Source organism: Motacilla alba, chromosome 14 (genome assembly GCF_015832195.1).
Source record: "Motacilla alba alba isolate MOTALB_02 chromosome 14, Motacilla_alba_V1.0_pri, whole genome shotgun sequence".
In the NCBI taxonomy this organism is placed as follows: Eukaryota; Metazoa; Chordata; class Aves; order Passeriformes; family Motacillidae; genus Motacilla; species Motacilla alba.
Genome location: NC_052029.1, coordinates 15,655,226 through 15,676,801, shown reverse-complemented (window position 1 = coordinate 15,676,801; position 21,576 = coordinate 15,655,226). Strand labels below are relative to the sequence as shown.

Below are 21,576 nucleotides of genomic sequence, written 5' to 3'. Positions count from 1 at the left end.
ACTTATAATTAATAATGGTTGGGACTTTTCCCGTGACACTGCAGCTTCTCTAGAATTAGACTAATGTGTTGGAATGCAGAGTATCAATTCTGGTGCCTAACAGCTCTACCCCAATGCCTTCACAGGTGGGGATGGTTACTGCGAATAAGGTTTGTACCCACGCAGTCTGCAAGTGCAGCTCAACTGCTCCTGTTTGTAGCTTGAGTTCAGATGTGTGCTTGGAGCTGTGCTCTGCCAGCCCTGTGTGTCACTCCTCTGCAGGAGCTGTGCTCTGCCAGCCCTGTGTGTCACCCCTCTGGAGGAGCTGTGCTCTGCCAGCCCTGTGTGTCACCCCTCTGCAGGAGCTGTGCTCTGCCAGCCCTGTGTGTCACCCCTCTGGAGGAGCTGTGCTCTGCCAGCCCTGTGTGTCACCCCTCTGGAGGAGCTGTGCTCTGCCAGCCCTGTGTGTCACCCCTCTGGAGGAGCTGTGCTCTGCCAGCCCTGTGTGTCACCCCTCTGCAGGAGCTGTGCTCTGCCAGCCCTGTGTGTCACCCCTCTGCAGGAGCTGTGCTCTGCCAGCCCTGTACCTTGTCCCTCCGTAGCATTCTGCTTGCAAGAGGGTCTGAGGCTCTGCTGCTCAGCTGTGACAGACTGGGAACATTCAGTTATTCCTTGGAATTTTCCCTGGAAAGAATTCACCCTTCCTGCCAGGCCCCCAGAGTTAGTCCCCAGGCCAGGTGTGATGGGTGACCCGTTTCCAGCCAGTTTGTTCTCCTCAGTGCACACAAATACGACTTTCCCTACAATTTGCTGGTTTGTGGTTGCCTTTTAATGTAGCTCTCCCTTTAGCTCCGCAGTTATTTTTAACCACTTGGAGGTTTTTTGGCAAAATCCAGGCTGAGGTGACTGAACCCACGGCAGAGCAGCCCCTGCACACGTTGGCTTCCAGCCTCGCTGCTGGCTCTGCCTGCTCAGCCCCACTCGTGCCCACCCCGCTCGTGTCCCTGCTGGGCTGGCAGGCCCTGGGGTGCTGCTGCTCCTCCTGAGCTGCCTGAGGTGCAGCAGGATTTCCCTGTTTGCAGCCAGGACACTGAAATCAGCGTTGCACTGAGAAGCCAGGCTGGAAGTCACTCAGGTTTGGGGTTAATTGGAGAAAGAGGTGGCCTGGAGGCTGCCCCACATCCCTGCAAGTGGCCAGGATGAACCTGGGACAGTGGGAGGTGTCCCTGCCCATTTTGGGGTTCCGTGAAGAAACCTGCAGTAAATGAACTGCTTAATCAACTAAAAAGTAGCTTTTATTCTTAAAACAACTGACTTCTGATTCTACTTTGTCAGTATATTTAAAATGGGGGGATAATTTATTCCCCAGCTAAGTCAGAAGTGGGGCTGGGCTCTGAATGCTGACAGCTCTTCACGATGGAGTTACCAGCAGCAGCTGTGCTAATAATGAGTCAAACTTCAAGGAAAGGCTTAATCTACATTTCCAAGTGTTTCACAGTTTGACCATACTTATTTTCATTTGAGGGTTTTCCTGGTTCTGAGGAAATTGCTTCAATGACAGCAGACAGGGAGGGTTTGTTTTACCCCAGTGTAATGGGAGAAATCCTTATCTCGTAATTAACATCCAGTTGGGGCTGCTTCATTAGAGCACCTGCCAGAGGGGACTGCAGAGCAGGGCAGATGGGCCAGGTGTGCTGTGAACACAGGACGGGCCCTGCCACGCAGGAGAACTGGGAAAGGAAAGCTGCTGGGGGAGCATTCTCTCCAAAACTGGTGAAGGGACCTAGAAGCTCCAGCCTGTTTAGCTAAAATGCCCTCGGGGAGGGGTTGAAGTGACCCTCAGGCTCACCTCCAGCACTACACTCCGTGCCAAAGCATCCCCCTTTCCCAGATCAGTGTGTTTTTAAAGGATTAATAATCTGAATTAACACCGGCACCTGTCCCACGAGAGTGTCTGCTCTAATGTTCACACCTGCACATCCAAGCACTCACACTCACTAATTCACACTGTGCAGCTGCTGCCTTGAATCTGAACCTTGACGAGTGGAATGAGGGGACCAGACCAAGGTGCCAGCAAAGCTCATAATGTCCCTGAACAGGAACTCTGAACTGTCCCCTTGTTCTGGGCTTTAGTAGTGCCTCAAATGCTATTTATGCTGTTCAAGTAAGAAGCCCTAGAATATTCTAATCAAAGGTTTTATTAAATAATCCAGATGTTTGACCAGCATTCAGTAGGAACTGTATTGGCAAGTGCAATGGTAAGGAAAAGGCCCCTGATTGGCCACGCTGCTGCTAATTGCTGATTGCTAATGATGTGTGTGCTAACTACTAACCCCCAGTGCCCTGCTGTGTGTGTCCCTGGCGTGGCCAGCCAGGGGCTGCTGCTGCTGCTCCCATTAACCCACTAAAGCCCTGGAGGGCAGAGCGTGAAGCTCTTGGTGTCTCCTGGCCACCTCACCTCGTGCTGCGTCCGTGTACGGAGCCCAGAGCTGCTGTGCCCCATGTCACTGCCCTGTCCTGTGTCACAAGCGCTGCCTCCCCGTGCCACAGCCGCTCCGAGGAGCTGCCCAGGGGCTCAGGCTGGTGGGACTGGCCCTGCCCGTGCCGAGGGTGGGCTGGGGTGGGATTTACGGTCCCTTCCAGCCCGAACCGAGCTGGGTTCTGTGGCTGCAGCTCCTGCTCAGTGCCAGGCCAGGCCAGGGTGGGATTGCAGCTGCTCCGTGCAGGCTCCCAGGACACAGATCCCTGCAGGCTGGGGGGCTCTGGGGGCTCAGGAGCAGGGGCTGCCTTCCCCTCCTCCAGGTCATTTAGCTCAGAAACCTTCAACTGGAGCTTTTCTGCAGTAACTTCTGGGTTAACTTCAGGATTTCAGGCTTGAGCTATGAGTCCCAGTCTCTCTAGGATGCCTGTCTGCACCTCCTGTGCTTGAAAACAAGGCATTTATTTGGATTTTTTGTTGATCTAAGTGATCTAAATCACTTCCTATGTGGAGCAGCTGTGGACTGCAGTAAGGGATGTCATGGCACGTTGTAAATCAGCTTTCCAGAATCCTGACAAGATTTCCAGTTACCTTTTTTTGAGCTGCTAGGGATTTTTGTGGTCTGATAATTCTAGCTGCCAGGGCAGTCAGTCACCAGAGATGCAGCAGAGATGCTTTTTTGACACCTTGGCTTGAACAAAATCCTCCTCTCCTCCGAAGAGGCAAAGACCATGGCATGCCCTGTTCCCACCGGAGACAGGTTCAGTCTGCACTTGGTGTCAATAACTTCTGCCTCCTGACACCAGCCTTGTTCCTGTTGCTTCCCAGAGTCACAGGTGGTGTTCCCTGGAGGGTGATTTAGGTGCCAGATTATTTTGCTGAGTGTGTTGACATGAAAGTCCAGAGTAGCTCTCCGGGGCATTGGGGAATCTGATCCTCAATCAGGCTCGGTGCCCTCCCTCCTTCAGGAAGAAGTGGGTTTGTGTTGCTGTGCCCAGGACTGGCCCAGGGTCTGTAGGAGGAGCAGCCTGAGCCGTTCAGCCCTGTGTGCCCCCAGGGGCCAGCTCTGCTGCCAGAGCCTTCGCTGATCTCTGCTTTCCCTTCTCTGTCTAAGGAGATGCCCAGGACCCCCCGACTCAGTGAGCTGGCCCTGGCCCGGCTGCTAAACTTGCTGTTCCCTTTTTGTGCAGACTCTAATTCCAGTATTCCAGAGCCACTTCCAAACCCTCCTGCAGAGCCTCCCGCAGAGCCGGCGGGCAGAGAGCTGCACACCCACCTGCTGCTGGACATTGACAATGACACGGAGAGCACCGCGCTGTGACCCGGCGCTGCGGCTTCCAGCTCCTCCCGGGGGGAAAACCCGCAGACCTAACAGGGAAAGGCTTCTTCTGGCAGCGTGGCACAGCTGGGCACAGCTGGCACGGGGCCTCCTGGGGACGCCGAGCTCCAGGCTGGCCGAGGTTGGAGAAGACCTGTCGGGAAATCGAGCCCAACCTTCGGCCGCGCTCCGGTTTCGCCCTCAGAAGAAGTTTAATGATCTGGGTCTGGACAACGGTTTTCAAACTCTTGGATGGAAGGAATGAATTCCTGCAGGAACTCGCCTGGGAAGCGTGGGCGGTGCTGATACAGGTGGCGTTAGCAGAAATTCCAAAAGAGCAAGAAGCAGAAGGTTAGCTGTTTAAAGTGCATGTGTGTATTACGGAATAATCCCCCTCACGGCACGGTTAGAGTTCTGTGTAGTCCTTAGCCCGTACAGGAGCTGCCTCCCCGGGGACATTCCCTCTCGGATTTGCTGCAGATTCCCCTCAAGCCACGAACCAAACCCTGCCCCAGTGCTGGTGGTGACTGCTGGTTCTCAGTCGCCCGTGGAACTGTGGACGCATCCAGTGCCTCGAAGGACTGTCGTGCTGTAGGAGGAACTTCTGTCTCTGTAATCATTTCATTGCTACTTAGGATCAGTACTCACCCTGATTGCGTAGTTATTTGTATTAACCTGCTTTGTTCATGTGCAACTGGCAACTGTTTCACGAGGAGACCGTGGAAGTGGGGTTTGTGCTTTTGTTGAAAACGGTTGAATTTTGAAAGAACTTTGAAACAGCTGTTTGGGTTCAGAAGTTGAGTGAACATTTATAAAATTAAAGATTGTTTTTTGTCAACTTAAGGCGTCTTTATTCTAGTTTTGTTGCTTCCACTGAGTCCTGAAGGTCACAGTGATGCCCTGGGCCGTGTAGCTTGGAGTCACTGGCTGCTCAGCCTGGTTTTCCCTTAAGGACGTCAGTGGGAGCACTGTGAGACCTTCCTCTGTCACCACACCAGCCCTGCGGCAAATCTTTGTAACTCTGAATCCAGCCTGGGGAGCCGCAGGCCAGTCCTGTGACTGAGTCTGATGTTTATCCCCCAGACTCTCAGTGCCTCTCTCCCCCAGGGTTTCCAGCAGCGTCTCACAGGCTCAGGAGGGATCCCCCAGTGCCAATTCCCTCCATGAGGTTTAACAGGAGCATTTCCTGCCTCTGGGGGCTGCTGCAGGCTTCCAGGGGCTCCTGCCTGGTGTCAGTGCCTGCACAGAGTGCACAGGTTATAGGGGCATAAATAGGAAGAGATCCCAGGCTTCCTGAATTCCAGGCAGCGCTCTAAGGCCAAAGAGCAGAATTAAACATTTAAAACAACCAAACCAGCCTCCCTCAGCTGGTTGGTGCCAGGTGGGGTCTGGCGCTGCCAGTGCCAAGCGCCCGGCCCCGGGCACAGCCAGGCCCCCGTTAGAAATAAGGAAAATATTACGTCTTTAAAACGTCTTAAATAAAGAAATAAAATTTAGAAAGCATTAAGAATTCCATTAGCCCTGTGCTAATCATTAATATTTACACCAGTTAGCGTTAGGGGGTGGCGTGCGGGCCGGCAGCGCCCGGCTACGCGAAGTACGCCCAGAGGAAGAGCCCGGCACACAGGCACAGCAGCAGGTTGATGTTCAGGACGTGCTTCACCAGCGGGGCCTCCTCCAGGGACACCCCGGGCAGGGGCTCAGCTCTGGGCACGCTCTCGGCCCCCTCCTGCCTGCGCTCCATCCCGCAGAGCCACAGCAAGGTGCTCAGCAGCTTGGAGCTGCCCTTGGCCTCGGCTGCACCTGCAACAGGAGACCGGGGATGAGGCTGGCCAGCAGAGCCGGGAGTGCCTGGTGCTGCTGGGCACAAACACAGCCCTGCTCGCTGCTCAGCACCGCCCTGGCACCCTCTGGTCAGCAGTGATCACCAGCTCCATCCTCCTTGCACTCTGAGCTCGGTCTGCTCTCCCCAAACACAGCCCTGCTCGCTGCTGAGCACCGCCCTGGCACCCTTTGGGCAGCAGAGATCACCAGCTCCATCCTCCCTGCAGGTCTGAGCTCGGTCTGCTCTCCCCAAACACAGCCCTGGCACGCTCTGGTCAGCAGAGATCACCAGCCCCATCCTCCCTGCAGCTCTGAGCTCGGTCTGCTCTCCCCAGCAGCCCCAGGAATGATAACCCAGCCTGAAATCCGAGCTGGAGCCGCTCGGTGCCCCTCAGGTGAGCGCTGCTCCGGTCCATCCCTGCAGCCCCGGGGCCCGGAGCTCCCCAGCAGGGACACGCATCGTTCATTAAAGCTGGGAAGGACACGCTCGTGTCCAGCAAGCGACGCTTCCCAGCAGCGGGGGAGCTGCCCCGTAACTCATTAACTCCCAACAGCTCGTCACAGAGCAAAGGGACACCGGCAAGGCTGGCACCTTACATAAACAGGGGCTGAGCCGGGCACAAACAAGGCACGGGAGCTGCAGAATGCATGGGCAGCTCAAGTTTAAAACGTGCACATCCTCCTGCACCGCTCTGCCAGGAGCCCAGCGCGGGGCTCTGGGTTCCCCCTGCTGCCAGGGCAGATCCGAGAACACCGCTGGGAAACAGGGAATTGCACCGACATTGCTGCGTTTTCCTGCACCCTCCCCTTTTCCAGGCACTTCTGGCAGCAGCAGCCACGGGATGGTGGCCGTGGCTCTCTGTCCCATCAGCTCCCCTGTTCCAGGCTTTTGTAATGCCATCCAGAGCTGGAAAAGGAACTGGGCTCCTGCTTAGGTAAAAATCCAGGTAAAGCCTTTTTGGCCCTGGACAGGAGGAGATGGAGGTCAGATCTCACTGCTCTGCAGCTCCCAGCGCTGCTCTGGGACAGGGACAGCACCCAGGGCTGGAGCTGGGCCAGGGCAGGTTTGGGATGGATTTCAGGAAAGGTTCTGCCCCAGAGGGTGCTGGCACTGCCCGGGCTCCCCAGGAAATGGGAATGGGCACGGCCCGAGGCTGCCGGAGCTCCAGGAGCTGCCAGGGATGCCCAGGTGGGGGTGTTGGGGGTCTGGGCAGGGACAGGGCTGGGCTGGATGGTGCTGGGGGTCCCTCCCCGCCCAGCAGATCCTCTGCTCTTGGATTCTGCGATTCTCTCAGCACACCCTGCAGCCCCAGAGTTCCGGAGGAAGGAGTTTTAAGGTTCCCTGCCCTGCAGGCGTTGGAAGGGGCTGTGGGCTGTGGGTCACTGACCTTTGCTGCCCTCGGAGCCGCTCTCAGGAGCGGGGCTCAGCTCCAGCTGCAGCTCCTTGGTGCCAGCCGCCGGCTCCTGGCGGGCCGGAGCATCCCCGCGGGTGAACCAGGTGAGCCGGCTGACCTGGCGGCACGAACAGCACGGTCAGGAGCCGCTGGCCCGGGGCAGAGCGGCCAAAGCCCACCCTCCTGCCCCCTCCTGCCCCGGGGGCTCTGCCGGGGGTGTCCTCTGGAACGCAGCCGCTGCTCGGGCTCCACCCCAGAAAAATCAGTCTGTAAGGTCTGAACCGAGGGGACAGCTCCGGGCGGGACTGTCCCTGGGCACAGACCGACAGCAGGCCAGGGAGGGGCAAAAAGAACAGGAATTGTGGCCAGGGAGGGCTGGCTTGAAGTGGGGGTGCTGAGAGAAGAGACAACAGGTGGGAAATAGGGGTTTTAATTCAAATATCTAGAGGACTCATTATAGAGGGATGTTCTCAACGGCAGCGTGGATAGAGAGGGATGAGCACCACACAGAGCTGGAGAGATTCAGGCTGGAGATGAGGAAAAGCTGCTACAGGGAGGGCAGGTGAGCTCGGACTGATCCCACACCTCCCTTGCTGGGCATTTCTGAGCTCAGGGTTAGTCCTGTCCTGAAGCAAGAGGGTGAGCTGCTGTGTGAGCCCTGCAGCCCCCCGGCCCTCCTCTCTGCTCGCAGGGCTTTCTGCAGCCCCAGCACCAGCACATCCTCTGGAAACAGCCGGAGCAGCACAAAGCTGCTCCAGGGGAGAGGCCCTCCCTGCACTGGCTTTCTCTTTCCTGTGAGTAAAAATGTTTCCTCCCTAAGTTAGTAGGAGGGTTGGTAAAGATGACCCAGAAGCTGGAATTTCTTGGAAAATAGAGGGAAAAAAGCTAATTTGTCATGGATGAAACACACACCCTTGAACTTAACAACAGCTCGAGATGCTGACCAGTGTCCAGGGTGGGATTTATGGGCCCCAGATCAGAGAGAGCAGCACAGGGGCTGGAGCAGAGGAGGGCTCACTGCTCCGTGAACCAGGAATGAGCAGGGCTCACACCTGCAGCTCATTCCCCCGGGGATGCAGCGTGGGGCACCCGGGAAGGGCTAAGGGAGCACGGGGGGGGGGACACACGCACCATTTCGGGGGCCGGGGGCTCGGTGGCCAGGCTGACCAGGAGCACGGTGAGGCTGGTGACGGCGCCCAGCAGCATGGAGAAGTAGAGGTAGTGCATGTACTTGAGCACGCCGGGCCGGCCGTCGGGCTGGCCGCAGCGCGGCTCGGGGTAGATGAAATCCAGCACCAGGCGCACGGCGCCCAGCAGCAGCCCCAGCAGCAGCCCCCAGAAGGCTCCCTGCGGAGGGAAGGGAGGGAAGCCTGGGCTGGAGCAGCAGGCAGCAGGCTGCGGGGCTGCCCCCGGGCCGGCAGAGCCGCTACCTTCTCGTTGGCCCTCGTCCAGAAGCAGCCCAGGATGAAGACCACGGCCACGGGCGGCTGCAGGTAGGAGCTGATGGACTGGATGTAGATGAAGAGCTGCCCACCCTGGCCCGCCTGCACCAGGGGGATCCACAGGATGGACACCACGGTCAGCAGCAGCACAAAGACCCTGCGGAGACCAAGGGGCCCTTCCCGTGAGCTCAGGGGGGCCGAGGTGCCCCCCGGCCCCAAAGCCCCCGCGGCGGTGCTGCCCGGGCTGGGCGGGGTGGTGCCAGCTCGCAGCTGTGCCCAGGGGCGCCTGGCACCCAGGCTGGTGCCAGCCCTGCCCACCTGCCCACGATCATCAGCTCCCACTCGGAGCAGCGGGGCCGGAAGTGTTTCCAGAGGTCCATGGTGAAAATGGTGCTGGAGCTGTTGAAGATGGAAGTCAGGGAGGACATGAGGGCTGCTATCATCACGGACATCATCAGGCCCCTGAGTCCTGGGAACAAGGAGAGGCAGAGCCACCCTGAGGGACCCTCAGCGGCTCCACTGCAGGGTGGCCTCGAGGTCTCCTGTGGGCTAGAACAGACTTTTAAAACCGGTTTTAGCTCCAATTTCAAATAACGATGGAAGGTTCATCCCGCACGAACCCCACCGAGTGACAGCTCCGGGCTGTTTGCCTCTTTGAGCTTCCCTCCCAGGCGCCCGTGGCTGCCACGTGCCGACCCCACCGTGCCACAACCATCACCAGGCTCTTACCTACAGGCAGGAGCTCCAGCACCAGCTTGGGATAAGCAATATCGGAACAGCCAGAGGGGTTGCCGCAGATTTTCTGGCAGATTTCTGGGTCTGCACAAGCCACCAGATCTGCAAGAAGCGGTGGGGAGTGAGAGGCAGCATCCCTGGCACAGTGCTCCAGTGTCTCTGAGCACGCTCCTCTAATGGCTGCTGGGAAGTGGGGAATGGCTGAGGGAAATCTGGGGAGCCCGGGGGGCTCCCAGCCACTGGCACAGCTCAGCTCAGGGATGCCTGGGGCTGCTCTGGCAGCATCTGCACCCTCCAGCTCCCTGCTGGAAGGACATTTCTTCCCGTGGTGGGCATTTGATGCACTGGGAGCTCTCAGCTGGCTGAGGAAAGGCTTCTCCAGCCCTGAGCAGCTGGCACGGCCAGAGGCAGGGAAGGGGCTCTTCCCTGGGCACTTACCTGGGAAGAGAACCCGGCTGATCATGCCTGGCATTACCATCATAAAGAGGGGCAAAATCTTCAAGTAGGAGGTCATCAAGGAGCCTCCTTTGGCGTGGGAGAGGCTTTTGGCAGCGAGGGACCTCTGCACGATGACCTAGGAAGGAAGGAATGGCCGTGGTTGGCTGCCAGCAGCAGGAGCTGCCTGGGATGCAGCGATCCCGACTTTGATCTCCACTGAACTCTGCACGTCTCAGGGGGTGATCACAGAGCTTGGCTGTGCCCCCAGAGCCCTTCTTGGGACCCTGGCTCCTTCCAGAAGCACAGGCACTGCTTTGTGCTGTGCCAGCCCAGCCTGGAGGACTCTGCTGCAGGGCCTGACCCTCTCCTACCCATGCCCAGGATTTTCCATTCTTCCTGCTCTGGGGGCTTCCCCTGTGGAGAAGCCTGGCCAAGGAGCAGGGCAGAGCTGGAACGGGCAGAGGTAAATCAGAGAGCAAGAAAGCTCAGCTGGAGCAGCAGCAGGTGGCTCAGGGCCTCGGGCCCCGGGCTCTGGTGCTGTCACTGGGAGGGATGGAGCCAGGGAAAGGTGACAGAAGAAACCACAGGTGGCTCACAAGGAACAAAAGGATCAAGTTAAAAAGCAAACAAACAAACAAAGGACTTCTTTATAGACTGGGATTAACACACAAACACATTCTTACCCCTTTTTCCATGGAGATGATTACTAATATTTAGTTGTGCATATCAAGATTTCCTTCTTTAGGACTGAACCATCTGATTTTGCTGATGGTAAAATCAGATCTTGCTGATGATCCCCCTCAGAAAACCAGGCCAGGTGAGGTGGCAGCCCCCAGGTTTGTAACGGGATCCACCCAAGCGCAGGGACAGGCAGTGACCCACCTGATCTGTGCACCAGTACCACAGGGATGGGATGGTCATTCCCACCAGGACTCCTGGCCAGGGCAGGTCAGAGCTCACGGGGTCTCTGAAGATGTGGAAAGCATCTTCCCTGGGCAGGCCACAGCTGCTGTTCTCCGGCCGGCTGCTGGGAATGGCATCAAAGTATTTTGCCTGTAAACCTTCAAGGCCACCAACTTCAATAAAACCTGGAAGGGGTCACGAGAAGCTGTTACTGCATCCCCCCAGGCCAGCACTCTGATTGCAGTCTCTGGGCCACTGTGGGTGATGCTCCACAAGCATTCCTTGGAAACCAGCAGCTCTCGACTCTCCCACGGGGCTGGGGAAGGGCAGACCCTGCCCGCTGGCTGGAGCTGCTGCCTCCTGTGGAATCACAGAATCCTGGCCTGGTTTGGCTTGGGGGGGACCCAAAATCCCACCCAGTGCCACCCCTGCCGTGGCAGGGACACCTCCCACTGTCCCAGGGTGCTCCCAGCCCTGTCCAGCCTGGCCTTGGATGCTTCCAGGGATCCAGGGGCAGCCCCAGCTGCTCTGTGCCAGGGCCTCCCACCCTGCCAGGGAAGGATTTCTCCCCGATATTTAACTTGATGAGGTTTCTGTCCCTGTAAGGGACAAAGGCCCAGGAAAACACTCACTGAAGACCATGAGGGACACGGCCCCGATGAGCATGATGAGGGTCTGCAGGGCATCCGTGTAGATCACAGCTGCCAGGCCACCTGGAGAGCAGAGGGCACAAGCTGGCATGAGCTGGGCGTGCTCTGCCACGGCGCTTTGCACAAGGGCTTGCCCAGCAGCCCAAGCCGAGCCCCGAGCCTGGCTGGGGGCTCTGTCCATGCTGTGGCCAATGGCACTCTGGAATTCTCAGGGTTTGAGTCATCGTGAGTCACCGGTTTTGTCCCTAGAAGCCAAAAGCAGGAGCAGTTCTACGGGAAACACAGGGAAAAGCTCTCAAACAAAGCCCAGGCTGGAAAAGGAGCAGGGAAAAAAGGGGTTGTGATTTTACATCGCTGGGGGTGAGCAGTGGGAAAGGAATAACCTTTATTTGTCTGGGGCTTCTGGGTGGCTGTTTTCCATTTGGCCATTCCCAAGCCCTGGAAGGGCATCCAAGCCTGGAGCCTTTCTGCATTACACGGCTCATTGTGCTGCAAATCCCTCACACCTCCAGAGAGCCCAGCAAAACAGGGAAATGTACCCTGAGAATGCCCCCAGAGCTTCTCCTTGAGGCACAGCAGAGCTGCTCCCACCCGGGGCAGCCTCTGGGGAGCTTCACTCACCCTCACCTGGCAACTTTTCCCAAAAAGGTGAATTTTCTATTGCTTTCCCACCCCAATACCCACACTCAGACCAGGCTGCTGTGGGGCAGGACACGGTGCATGGCATGAATCACAGGGTCCTGGAATGGCCTGGGTGGCAAGGGACCTCAGGGCCCAGCCGGTGCCACCCCTGCCACGGCAGGGACACCTCCCCCTGTCCCAGGCTGCTCCAGCCCTGCCCAGCCTGGCCTGGGGCTCCTGAATGTCTCAGCTGGATGGGCAGGATAGGGACAGGGGCTGCACAGGCAGGGGAACGTCAGGGCAGGGGCAGGGGCAGGGGCAGTGCTGGTCAGGGCAGGCTCTGGGGCAGGGTCAGGGCCAGTGGCTGGGTCTGGGGAAGATCTGGGGCAGGGTCAGTGCAGGTCAGTGTAGGCTCTGGGGCAGGGTCAGGGCCAGTGGCAGGGTCTGGGGAAGATCTGGGGCAGGGTCAGTGTGGGTCAGTGCAGGGTCTGGGGCAGGGTCAGTGTGGGGCAGGGTCAGTGCAGGGTCTGGGGCAGGGTCAGTGTGGGTCAGGATCAGGGTCAGTGCTGGTCAGTGCAGGCTCTGGGGCAGGGTCAGTGTGGGGCAGGGTCAGTGTGGGTCAGTGTCAGGTCAGTGCAGGCTCTGGGGGAGGGTCAGGGCAGGGTCAGGGCAGCTCAGCGTGTCCCCAGCACCCACCAGACACGGTGTACACGGCAGTGATGGCCAGCAGCCCAGCCACGGCGATGTACAGGTCCCAGTGCAAGGCCTGCTGGATGAACAGGGCCCCGGCGTACATGTCCACCTGCAGGGACAGCAGAGCCACTGTCACTCTCACACACTGCGGGGACAGCACTGTCACTGTCACACACTGTGGGGACAACACAGTCACACACTGCAGGCACAGCACTGTCACACACTGCAGGGACAGCAGAGTCACTGTCACACACTGCAGGACAGCAATGTCACTGTCACACTGCAGGGACAGCACTGTCACTATCACTGTCACACACTATGGGGACAGCAGAGTCACTGTCACAGACTCTGGGGACAGCACTGTCACACACTGCGGGGACAGCACTGTCACTGTCACACTGCAGGACAGCACCCCCCAGCCCTCCCAGTGTGCCCATCCAGCCCTGCACTCTGGCCCTGGGAAGCCATTCCCTGTGTCCTGGCCCTCCAGCACTGGGAAGCCATTCCCTGTGTCCTGGCACTCCTGGCCCTGGGATGCCATTCCCTGTGTCCTGGCCCTCTGGCCCTGGGATGCCATTCCCTGTGTCCTGGCCCTCTGGCTCTGGGAAGCCATTCCCTGTGTCCTGGCCCTCTGGCCCTGGGAAGCCATTCCCTGTGTCCTGGCACTCCTGGCACTGGGATGCCATTCCCTGTGTCCTGGCCCTCTGGCCCTGGGAAGCCATTCCCTGTGTCCTGGCCCTCCTGGCCCTGGGAAGCCATTCCCTGTGTCCTGGCCCTCCCGGCCTTTGTGAGGAGTTTTGGGAGGTTCGAGGCAGGGTCAGACACCGTGTCCCCCTCTGGAACGGGAAAAGGCCCGGCAGGGCTCTGCGTGTTTCACGGCTCCGTGCCCTGGCTGGCAGTTAATGAACAGCCACCGAGCTGTTGTGCAAGGCTTGATTCAGTTATTTATTCTAACAGGTGCAATAAAGGAATGAGAGCTCCTCTTCCAGCCCTGTCCCAGCTCCTCCATCCTGCCACAGCAGCACCTGTGTCTGCACGGGCAATAAATGTGCAAAGGGGAGAAGCTGGGGCAGCTGCCAGGGGTGCAAAATCTAACAACCACCACATCCACCCTCGGAGCCCCACCTGGCATGGACTATTGCTCAGGACACTGACACGAGCTTCCCCTCCTGCTGCAACAAGCATTCTGGTGCCAGCTGAGCAGAAAAGGAGAAGCTACTCCTTTTTGTGTAGGTTCTCAAAGAATCAGTCTCTCTCTTCCCTGGGTGTTTGATCACAAACCCTTCTCTGCTCATCCAGGCACAGCCACTCCTCGCATTTCTCAGCCCCGCTGCTCAGCACACATTTCCAAAGCGAATTCAATCCAATCCATGTCCCTTTTTCGTTTGTTTTTTTTTTTTTCCTACTTACAGATATTTTGGTGAAGATGTAGATGAACAAGTAGAGAACAGCCAGGAATATCTGAATTCTTTTGCCTCCAAAGCGTCTCTGCAAATACTCCGGCATGGTGGTGACCTACGGAGGGACACGGAGTGAGGCAAGGGGGGACAGTCCCTGGGGCACCCCCAGAGCTGCCAGGGGCTCCCCGCAGAGCTCTGGGGGTGTTAGCAGTGGGACAGGAGCAGGAGGGCCCCGGGGCTGGTGTTTGGCTCTGCAGCGATGCTGCACAGGGCTCTCCATCAACCAGGAGTGTCCATCCCCATCCTCGGGACACGGAGGGACTGTGCCCATTGCCAGGGGCTGGGGGCAGCCCGAGCCCCCTGCCAGCAGCTCTGCCACCCCAGCCGGGCCAGGGGAACCCCAGCCGGGCCAGCCTCCATCCATCCATCCATCCATCCATCCGTCCGTCCATCCATCCATCCATCCATCCATCCATCCATCCATCCCCGGGGGCACCCAGCCCGCACCTACCCCCGAGGCGATGTAGATGGGCAGGAAGAGCCAGGCCAGCACCAGCACGCAGAACATCCCCTGCCGGGGTGGGAGGGAAGGCTCAGAGCGGGGCTCCGGGCTGCTCGGGGCTGGCACGGGGGTCCCCGCAGCTGGGCACTGCCAGCCCCGCGGCAGGAGCGGGCTGAGCCCCGCGGGCAGGGCAGGGCAGGGCAGGGCAGGGCGGGCAGGGGGCTCCGTGCCCACTCACGTTCCACTCGTAGGCTGTGGCTGCGATGCCCGAGGCAGCTCCCGAGCCGGCCAGGCCGATGAAGTGCCCGCTGCCCACGTTGCTGGCAAACAGGGATGCACCCACCTGGGGAAAGGGAGGAATCAGCCCTGGCACAGGGGAGCCGTCCCGCTCCTGGCTGCAGAGGACATGGAGTGCTTGTCAGCCTCTGCCACCTTCTTCTTCTCCCTACAGGTTCAGTGGCCTCGGCACCTCTGTCCAGCCTCTTTCACCATTCACTGCCCATTTGCGGGTGTGCTCAGGACCATCCTGCTGCCAAAGCTCTTGTGGGTGAGCAGGGGAGGTGGGGGGAACAGCTGGAAATGTCAGGTTGTGGCATCAGCACCTGCTGGGGGACCCAGCCCAGCCCAGATGAGAGCCCAGCCAGCCCAGGCTCAGCACGAAGCTGTGTCCGTGCAGGGCACCCCCAGGGAATTGTGGCAATCTCCAGAAGCAGCCAGGTTTGTGAGGCACCGGGCTGGGCACGCCCTGCAGCCTCAAACCCGGGGGAAATGCCGCCACGGAACCGGCAAAGCACAGAGAGGCTTTGGGCTGTTCATTCCTGTTTGGAGAAGCGGGCAGTGCTCCAGGAGAAGCGTGGGAGCAGCCCAGGGCCACGGGCAGGGGGACAGGGGTACTCACAGGCCACCAGACCATCTGTCCCCCGGCGAGGAAGTAGCCCTTGACGGTGCTGCGCTGCGTCTTCCACATGGACTGCGGGCACACAGAGGGGCACGGGCTCAGCTCCCCCAGGCACTGCCCAGCAGGGCCCTGAGCTGCCCTCAGCTGCCACAGAAGGCTTTCCTGAGGGACACTGGAAGTCCTGGGGCTGAGGGACGTGCCCTGAGCCCCGGGCAGTTTTCCATCCCCTTGGGATGGAATGTTCCGGGTGAGGAGCAAACTCTTTCCCTCCGGGTCAGGGTGGAAGGCAAGCAGTTTTGGGCAAGAACTGCAGGATCCCTGGGTACCAGGAGCACTCAGCAGGAATGCTGGGCATAGCACGTGTGGCTCCCCTTCCCCAGAGGTGATCCATGCAGTACTCTGAGCTGTGCACCACATCCCAGGGGAGCAGCTATTCCCCTCTGCCTCCTGACGGCCACAAGAGCCGTGCCAAAGGATGTCCTTCTGCCTGAATTATACACAATGTTAATAACGTAAGGAATCTGCTGTCAGGACCCCTGTGGACAGGCACAGGTGATTTATAGGACAGCAGTTCCTTCCTGGACGAACAAAACATCATTGTTAGCAATGGTTTGTGCTCAGCCTCTTCCTCACCAGGGCCCTCAGACCCTTGGCTAACACAGGCCTGGGCACTCCCCAGGGGCAGTGAGGGCACGTCCCAGGCTGGGGGGAGGACAAGGACCTGCAAACTCCCCCCTGCAGCCGCTGAGTCCAGGGAAAAGCAGCCTGGCCCAGGCAGAGCAGCCCCGTTTTCCAGCACAACCGGGCACCCCGGGAGCGTGGGAGGCGTCTGCTCACCCAGAGCCCCACGGCGAGCACGAAGAGGAAATAGAGCACGAGCACGGCGATGTCCACGGGCTCCAGGGTCTGCTGGGGGAACACGTCCCACGAGGGGGTCACAGAGGCCGGGGGCACGCTGGTGGGGTCCATGGCTTCCTGGGCACGCCCCTGTCCTGCTGCATATACCTGTGGAAGGAGGGGCGGTGGCCAGGGAATGCCCCGGGCAGGTGGGACTGGTCCTGGAGGAGTTCAGGGTGCTGAGGTGCTGCTGCTGCCAGAGCTCCTCTGGGGCAGGCTCCTCTCTCTGGCATCTGCTCAGCAGGGATGGGGAGCTGCTGCCAGCGGGCAGCCCAGCTGGGCTGGGGCATTTCCTGCTGGTTTTCTGACTGCTGGGAAATGGGGCACTAGAGAGGAGGTGAAAGCAGCTGGGGCAGGCAGAGGGAGGGAGCAGAGCTGGGGGTTACAGCCTGGGGCACCCGGGGTGGCAGCAGGGCAGGACTGGCCCCAGTGAGGAGCTGCTGCCACGAACGTGTCCCTCACCAGCCAGCAGAGAGGGCTGGCACACGAACAGCCCCGGCAGGGCTGGCATTTTCCTCCTTTGCCACAGCAAGAGCTGGAGCCCTGTGCAGAGCACTCGTGTCTCCTCCTGAGCCAGGGAACTGTCCCTGCTCCTTGTCAGGAACACAGACTGGCAACGTGTCACCAAGGAACACAAAACCCCATTTTCTCCTCCAGAAACGCCCGATGGTGAGGGGTGGCAGCACTGTGGGACCCCTGGAAGGGCTCCCTGGAGCGTCCCCTGAACTCCAGGCAGGGAGGTTGGTCGGGTGCTTGCATTAATGCAGTTCCTTCCCGTTTCCTCCCTCCCTCAGCTCGGGCACACTTCGAGAGCAGGACTGGAGCTGAGAGGCAGCCGCAGCCACCTGGGCAGTCCCTGGCTCAGCAGCGGCCACGGTCGGTCCCCAGGGAGCCCTCGGGGCCACACAGAGCAGGTTTGGGATGGTTGCTCTTACCCTGCTGAGCCGAGGAGAGGTTCCCCCGGGAGGAGCAGTCGCCAGCCCCGCAGCCAGGCCAGCCCCGCTGTCACTGCCCCCCTGGGCCAGGTGTCTGCTGGTCCCTTCCTGCGCGTCTGGCCGGGTCCTTTGGCCTCTCCTGCCCTTGTCAGGGGACACTTATAGGCTGCCCCCTGCCAAAAGGCCGCCGGGGTGTGGCGAGGGCGCCGGGACAGCCGGCACGGACGCTCGGATCGCAAGCGGTCGGACAAGTTCTTCCTCTGAGCCCAGGGCAGCCTCCTGTCCCACGGGCTCCACAGCACCCCTGTCCAGGTGCGGAGCTGAGCTGGGCCTGCCCTCAGCTCACCTGTGCCCTGGGGACTCGCCCAGAGCGGGACTGGCCACGCTCCTGCCCCGGCGGGCGAGCCGGGAGAGCAGCACAGCGAGGAGCTGCAGGATGAGGAGGGCGAGGGCTGCCCTGCGTCCTGCAGCACCGCCGGGCTCATCCCTTTACCAAAGGTCGGGCCATAAATAAGGAGTTCCCAGGGGCAGGAGCCATCCCAGCGCCTGCTGCCCGCGGCTGGGAGCTGCGCCCTGGCCCTGCAGCCTCCAGCACACGTGCCAGAGCTGGCCGGCAGCCACCGAGGGCAGCGGTCCCAGCACCAGCTGGGACTGGGGACACCCAGCACCCCGGCAGAGCCTTTGCCGTGCTTTGTGAGCCCCCCGGATCCCCCCGGATCCCCGCAGGGCACCGATGGCCGCACCGCCGCTATCTCGCCTCGCTAAGGGCCGATGTGTCTTGGCTGCTGCCGAGTTTTTACTGGCACGCTGAACCTCCAACGAGGAGAGGAAAAACAGGCTCTGGTATGTCGGCCTGGGGCAGCTCTCACCCTGCTCCCGCGCCCCCAGCTTCCCCCGGCTCCGTCCAGCCGCCCGCAGCACCCCGGGATCGGGGAACCTCCCGAGCCGGAGGGACCCGCGGGCAGCGCCCGAGCCCGCCCCGGGTCCGGCTGGCCCGGCCGGAGCTGCCGCACTCAGCGGGGGCTGGGCCCGGCCCGGGACAGGCTGGCTGGCTGTCCTTCCAGGGGCATCGCACAGGGCACAGCCGTGTCTGTCTGTCCTTCCAGGGGCATCGGACAGGGGACAGCTGTGTCCGTCTGTCCTTCCAGGGGCATCGGACAGGGGACAGCCGTGTCTGTCTGTCCTTCCAGGGGCATCGGACAGGGGACAGACGTGTCTGTCTGTCCTTCCAGGGGCATCGGACAGGGCACAGCCGTGTCCGTCTGTCCTTCCAGGGGCATCGGACAGGGCACAGCCGTGTCTGTCTGTCCCTCCCAGAGGTGTGCAGACAGGGGACAGCTGTGTCTGTCTGTCCTTCCAGGGGCATCGGACAGGGCACAGCCGTGTCTGTCTGTCCCTCCCAGAGGTGTGCAGACAGGGGACAGCCGTGTCTGTCTGTCCTTCCAGGGGCATCAGACAGGGGACAACAGTATCTGTCTGTCCCTGCAGAGGTGCCGGACAGCTGTGTCTGTCTGTCCCTGCAGAGGTGCCGGACAGGGGGACAGCCGTGTCTGTCTGTCCCTCCCAGAGGTGTCACACAGGGGACAGCCGTGTCTGTCTGTCCCTGCAGAGGTGTCACACAGGGCACAGCTGTGTCTGTCTGTCCCTGCAGAGGTGCCGGCCAGGGGGACAGCTGTGTCTGTCTGTCTGTCCCTGCAGAGGTGTCACACAGGGCACAGCTGTGTCTGTCTGTCCCTCCCAGAGGTGCTGGACAGAGGGACAGGGCTGTGCCTGTCCCTGCAGAGGTGCCGGACAGGGGGACAGCTGTGTCTGTCTGTCCCTGCAGAGGTGTCGGGCAGGGGCACAGCTGTGTCTGTCTGTCCCTGCAGAGGTGCCGGACAGGGGCACAGCTGTGTCTGTCTGTCCCTGCAGAGGTGTCACACAGGGCACAGCTGTGTCTGTCTGTCCCTCCCAGAGGTGCTGGACAGAGGGACAGGGCTGTGCCTGTCCCTGCAGAGGTGCTGGACAGGGGCACAGCTGTGTCTGTCTGTCCCTGCAGAGGTGTCACACAGGGCACAGCTGTGTCTGTCTGTCCCTGCAGAGGTGCCGGACAGGGGCACAGCTGTGTCTGTCTGTCCCTGCAGAGGTGCCGGACAGGGGCACAGCTCGGCAGCCCCTGGCGTGCCCGGGGGCAGGGAGGGAGGGCGGATGCCCCGGGGGACGCTCCCGGGCTGCCGCAGGTGCCGCCGCGGCTCCAGCCGGGGCAGGACAGCGCCGCGGGTTCCCAGATCCCGGCTCCGCCGCGGCCCAGTGGAAATTTTGCCCGTTTTGTGAATTCAGCTCACAGCCCGCTGTCCCCCGGTGCCTGGCACAGGCGGCGGCGCTTTCCCCGCCAGAGATTGTGAGGAAGGGACACCCGTGGCATGGGAATGAAGCGCTCAGCCCGCCCCGTATCGGCAGCGCCCGGCCCACGTGGCTCTCGGGCACCGCGGCGCTCCCAATGCCTCCTCGGGGGCTTTCAAAGCCTTCCCGGGCCCGTCCGCCTCCTCCGGCACCGCGGAGGAGCTCCGGCACCGCAGCCCGGCGGAGCCCCGACCCCAACGGAGCTCCCGACTCGAGGTAGAAGCCGAAAGGGAACTTACTGCGCTCAGCCGGGTCTTATTCTGCTCCCCGCGCCGGGCACCAGCAGGGCTCTGCCAACTGACAGGCAGCTTAAATATTGCCAGAGAATCGGGGTTTGCCAGCGGAGCTGTTAACAGGGTCACAAGGAATGAGAAGGAATATTTATAGTCAAAGTTAAACTAATTGACCGAAGTTACTCTTTTGGTCTCCCGTGGCTCTGGTGAGAAGTGCATTATTTTCACTATCAGGGCTCCCGGGTCAAACTCCACGGAGTGCCATTCTCTTAAGCAATCTGCGCGGCTACGCGAGGGACACAGAACAATAAAAAATCGGGGCTGATGTCCTCTGGAGCTGACGGCCCGTGGCACAGGGAGGAGCCGACAGCCCGTCCTGTGTTTGTGCCTGAGCCTCGCAGAGCGCAGGATCCCTCCGTGGGCTGGGATTCGTGGCACGCTGCTGGGGCTGGGGGTTAATCCCAGAAGCCAGCCCCTCTCTGGCAGCAGCCTGGAGGTTTGTCTTCAGCATCATCTGTCTGAAATCCCTGACAAACCGTCGGGGCCGAAACACGCAGAGAGTGCTGCTGAGGAGGGACTCACAGCACGGTGACCGTGGCAGGAGCAGCTCAGAAATCCCTGGAATTGGGGTGCCCAGATCCCAGCAGCACTCCTGAGGAGCCCCTTGCTGGGCAGGTGACCCCGAGCCTGGAGGGGGATGGAGAATGTGCACTGTGCCCTCACAAGCCCAATCCTTGTCCCAGCCTTGAAGTTACCAGCAGGGATTTCACTGTAGGCGACCCACGAAGGGCATTTTAACCCGCCAGGGGCAGGGTTAGCAGGGATACTGGGAAGAAATTCTTCCATGTGAGGGTGGGCAGGCCCTGGCACCGGAGAAACTGGGAACTCCAACCCTGGGAATGCCCAAGGCCAGGTTGGACAGGGCTTGGAGCAGCCTGGGACAGGGGAAGGTGTCCCTGCCCAGGGCAGGGGTTAGGGGTGGATGATCTTCAAAGTCCCTCCCAGTGCAAACTTGATGATTCCATGTAATTCCATGCCCGTATTTTATCTCCTGGTTTCCCAGCCACAGCTCTGCTGAACATAACTGTAGCTCTTTGAATCCTGCAATTGGAGAAGCACTCATTAGATCTGCAATGATTTGGAAACCCCAAACTTTCCTGAAGGTGCTGCACATGCAGCACCAGGCATCTTGTGCTGCCTCCAGTCCGTGCCACCTTTTTCCCCCTGACTTACCGCCCTTCCAGCCTGAAGCTGAGCTCCTTCTTAGTCCCTTTAGCATCTTCCATGGCACCCGGAGAGTAATTACGGACCGTGGCCCTTCAGGCCACAATCAAGGCACTTAGAGGGATGTTCCCAGCTGGTTCCACTCTGCCTGGCACAAACGTGCCCAGCTGTGCTGCACCCAGACTGTGCTCAAGCTGCTCTTTTCCTCTCTGAGGTCTTTTCCCCTCTGTTTCTTGCACAAAACAATAAAATCCTTAAATCCCTGAGGTTTGGAATGGGAGCTGGGGTTTCCAGGGACACCATTTCCCGGTGTTTTTCAGGGGGGAAAGTGGCACCCATGGAGCAGGAGCAGCCAGGGCTGTGCTCCCTGCCCTGCCCTGCCCTGGCTGCTGCCCCAGCTCCTGTTTCCTTCCCGAGGCCAGGCTTTGCTGTGAGGATGATCCCGTGGGCAGGGCTGACACAGGAATTCTGTGGGGCTCAAAGGAGCCGGCTCTGGGCAGGAATTATCTCATGGCTGCAAAAGTTACCAGAGCCCAGGAGAGGGGGCGTGCAGGGAACGGCGTGGGTGCTGTGTGGGATGTGGGGAATGGGGCCTGGGACACCATTCCTGCTGGTTTATGGGCTCAGCC

The 21,576-nt window shown here is 60.2% G+C and overlaps 2 protein-coding genes across 12 annotated transcripts in view; one reads left to right on the top strand and one right to left on the bottom strand.

Moving 5' to 3' along the window:
- ARHGAP17 (Rho GTPase activating protein 17) overlaps positions 1-4,614 on the top strand; it is a 42,296-nt gene extending 37,682 nt beyond the window's left edge. For 3 of the 10 annotated variants that reach the window (XM_038151131.1, XM_038151123.1, XM_038151121.1), the window contains one exon: positions 3,649-4,614. In XM_038151131.1, the coding sequence (XP_038007059.1) occupies positions 3,649-3,779 (131 nt within the window). In that variant the 3' untranslated portion in view covers positions 3,780-4,614. Of the gene's footprint in view, positions 1-125; positions 150-2,192; positions 2,238-3,572 lie in introns of all 10 variants that reach the window. The other 7 variants (XM_038151127.1, XM_038151128.1, XM_038151130.1 and 4 more) reach the window with 7 other exon arrangements.
- A 140-nt stretch (positions 4,615-4,754) lies between these two features.
- SLC5A11 (solute carrier family 5 member 11) lies at positions 4,755-21,555 on the bottom strand. 2 transcript variants are annotated; one of them, XM_038151144.1, is made up of 16 exons: positions 17,109-17,727; positions 16,114-16,281; positions 15,277-15,348; positions 14,617-14,721; positions 14,388-14,447; positions 13,887-13,991; positions 12,480-12,585; positions 11,145-11,225; positions 10,492-10,697; positions 9,610-9,745; positions 9,166-9,273; positions 8,755-8,905; positions 8,425-8,593; positions 8,126-8,341; positions 6,989-7,112; positions 4,755-5,579 (listed from the first exon to the last, which is right to left on the bottom strand). In XM_038151144.1, exons 2-16 carry the CDS (start codon positions 16,243-16,245, stop codon positions 5,365-5,367), a joined length of 1,986 nt encoding a protein of 661 aa, XP_038007072.1. In that variant the 5' UTR covers positions 16,246-16,281; positions 17,109-17,727; the 3' UTR covers positions 4,755-5,364. The 2 variants fall into 2 exon arrangements, with proteins under 2 accessions (XP_038007072.1, XP_038007071.1); XM_038151143.1 differs by lacking the exon at positions 17,109-17,727 and adding an exon at positions 19,730-21,555 and having other exon boundaries at positions 5,365-5,579.
- Positions 21,556-21,576: the final 21 nt, after the last annotated feature.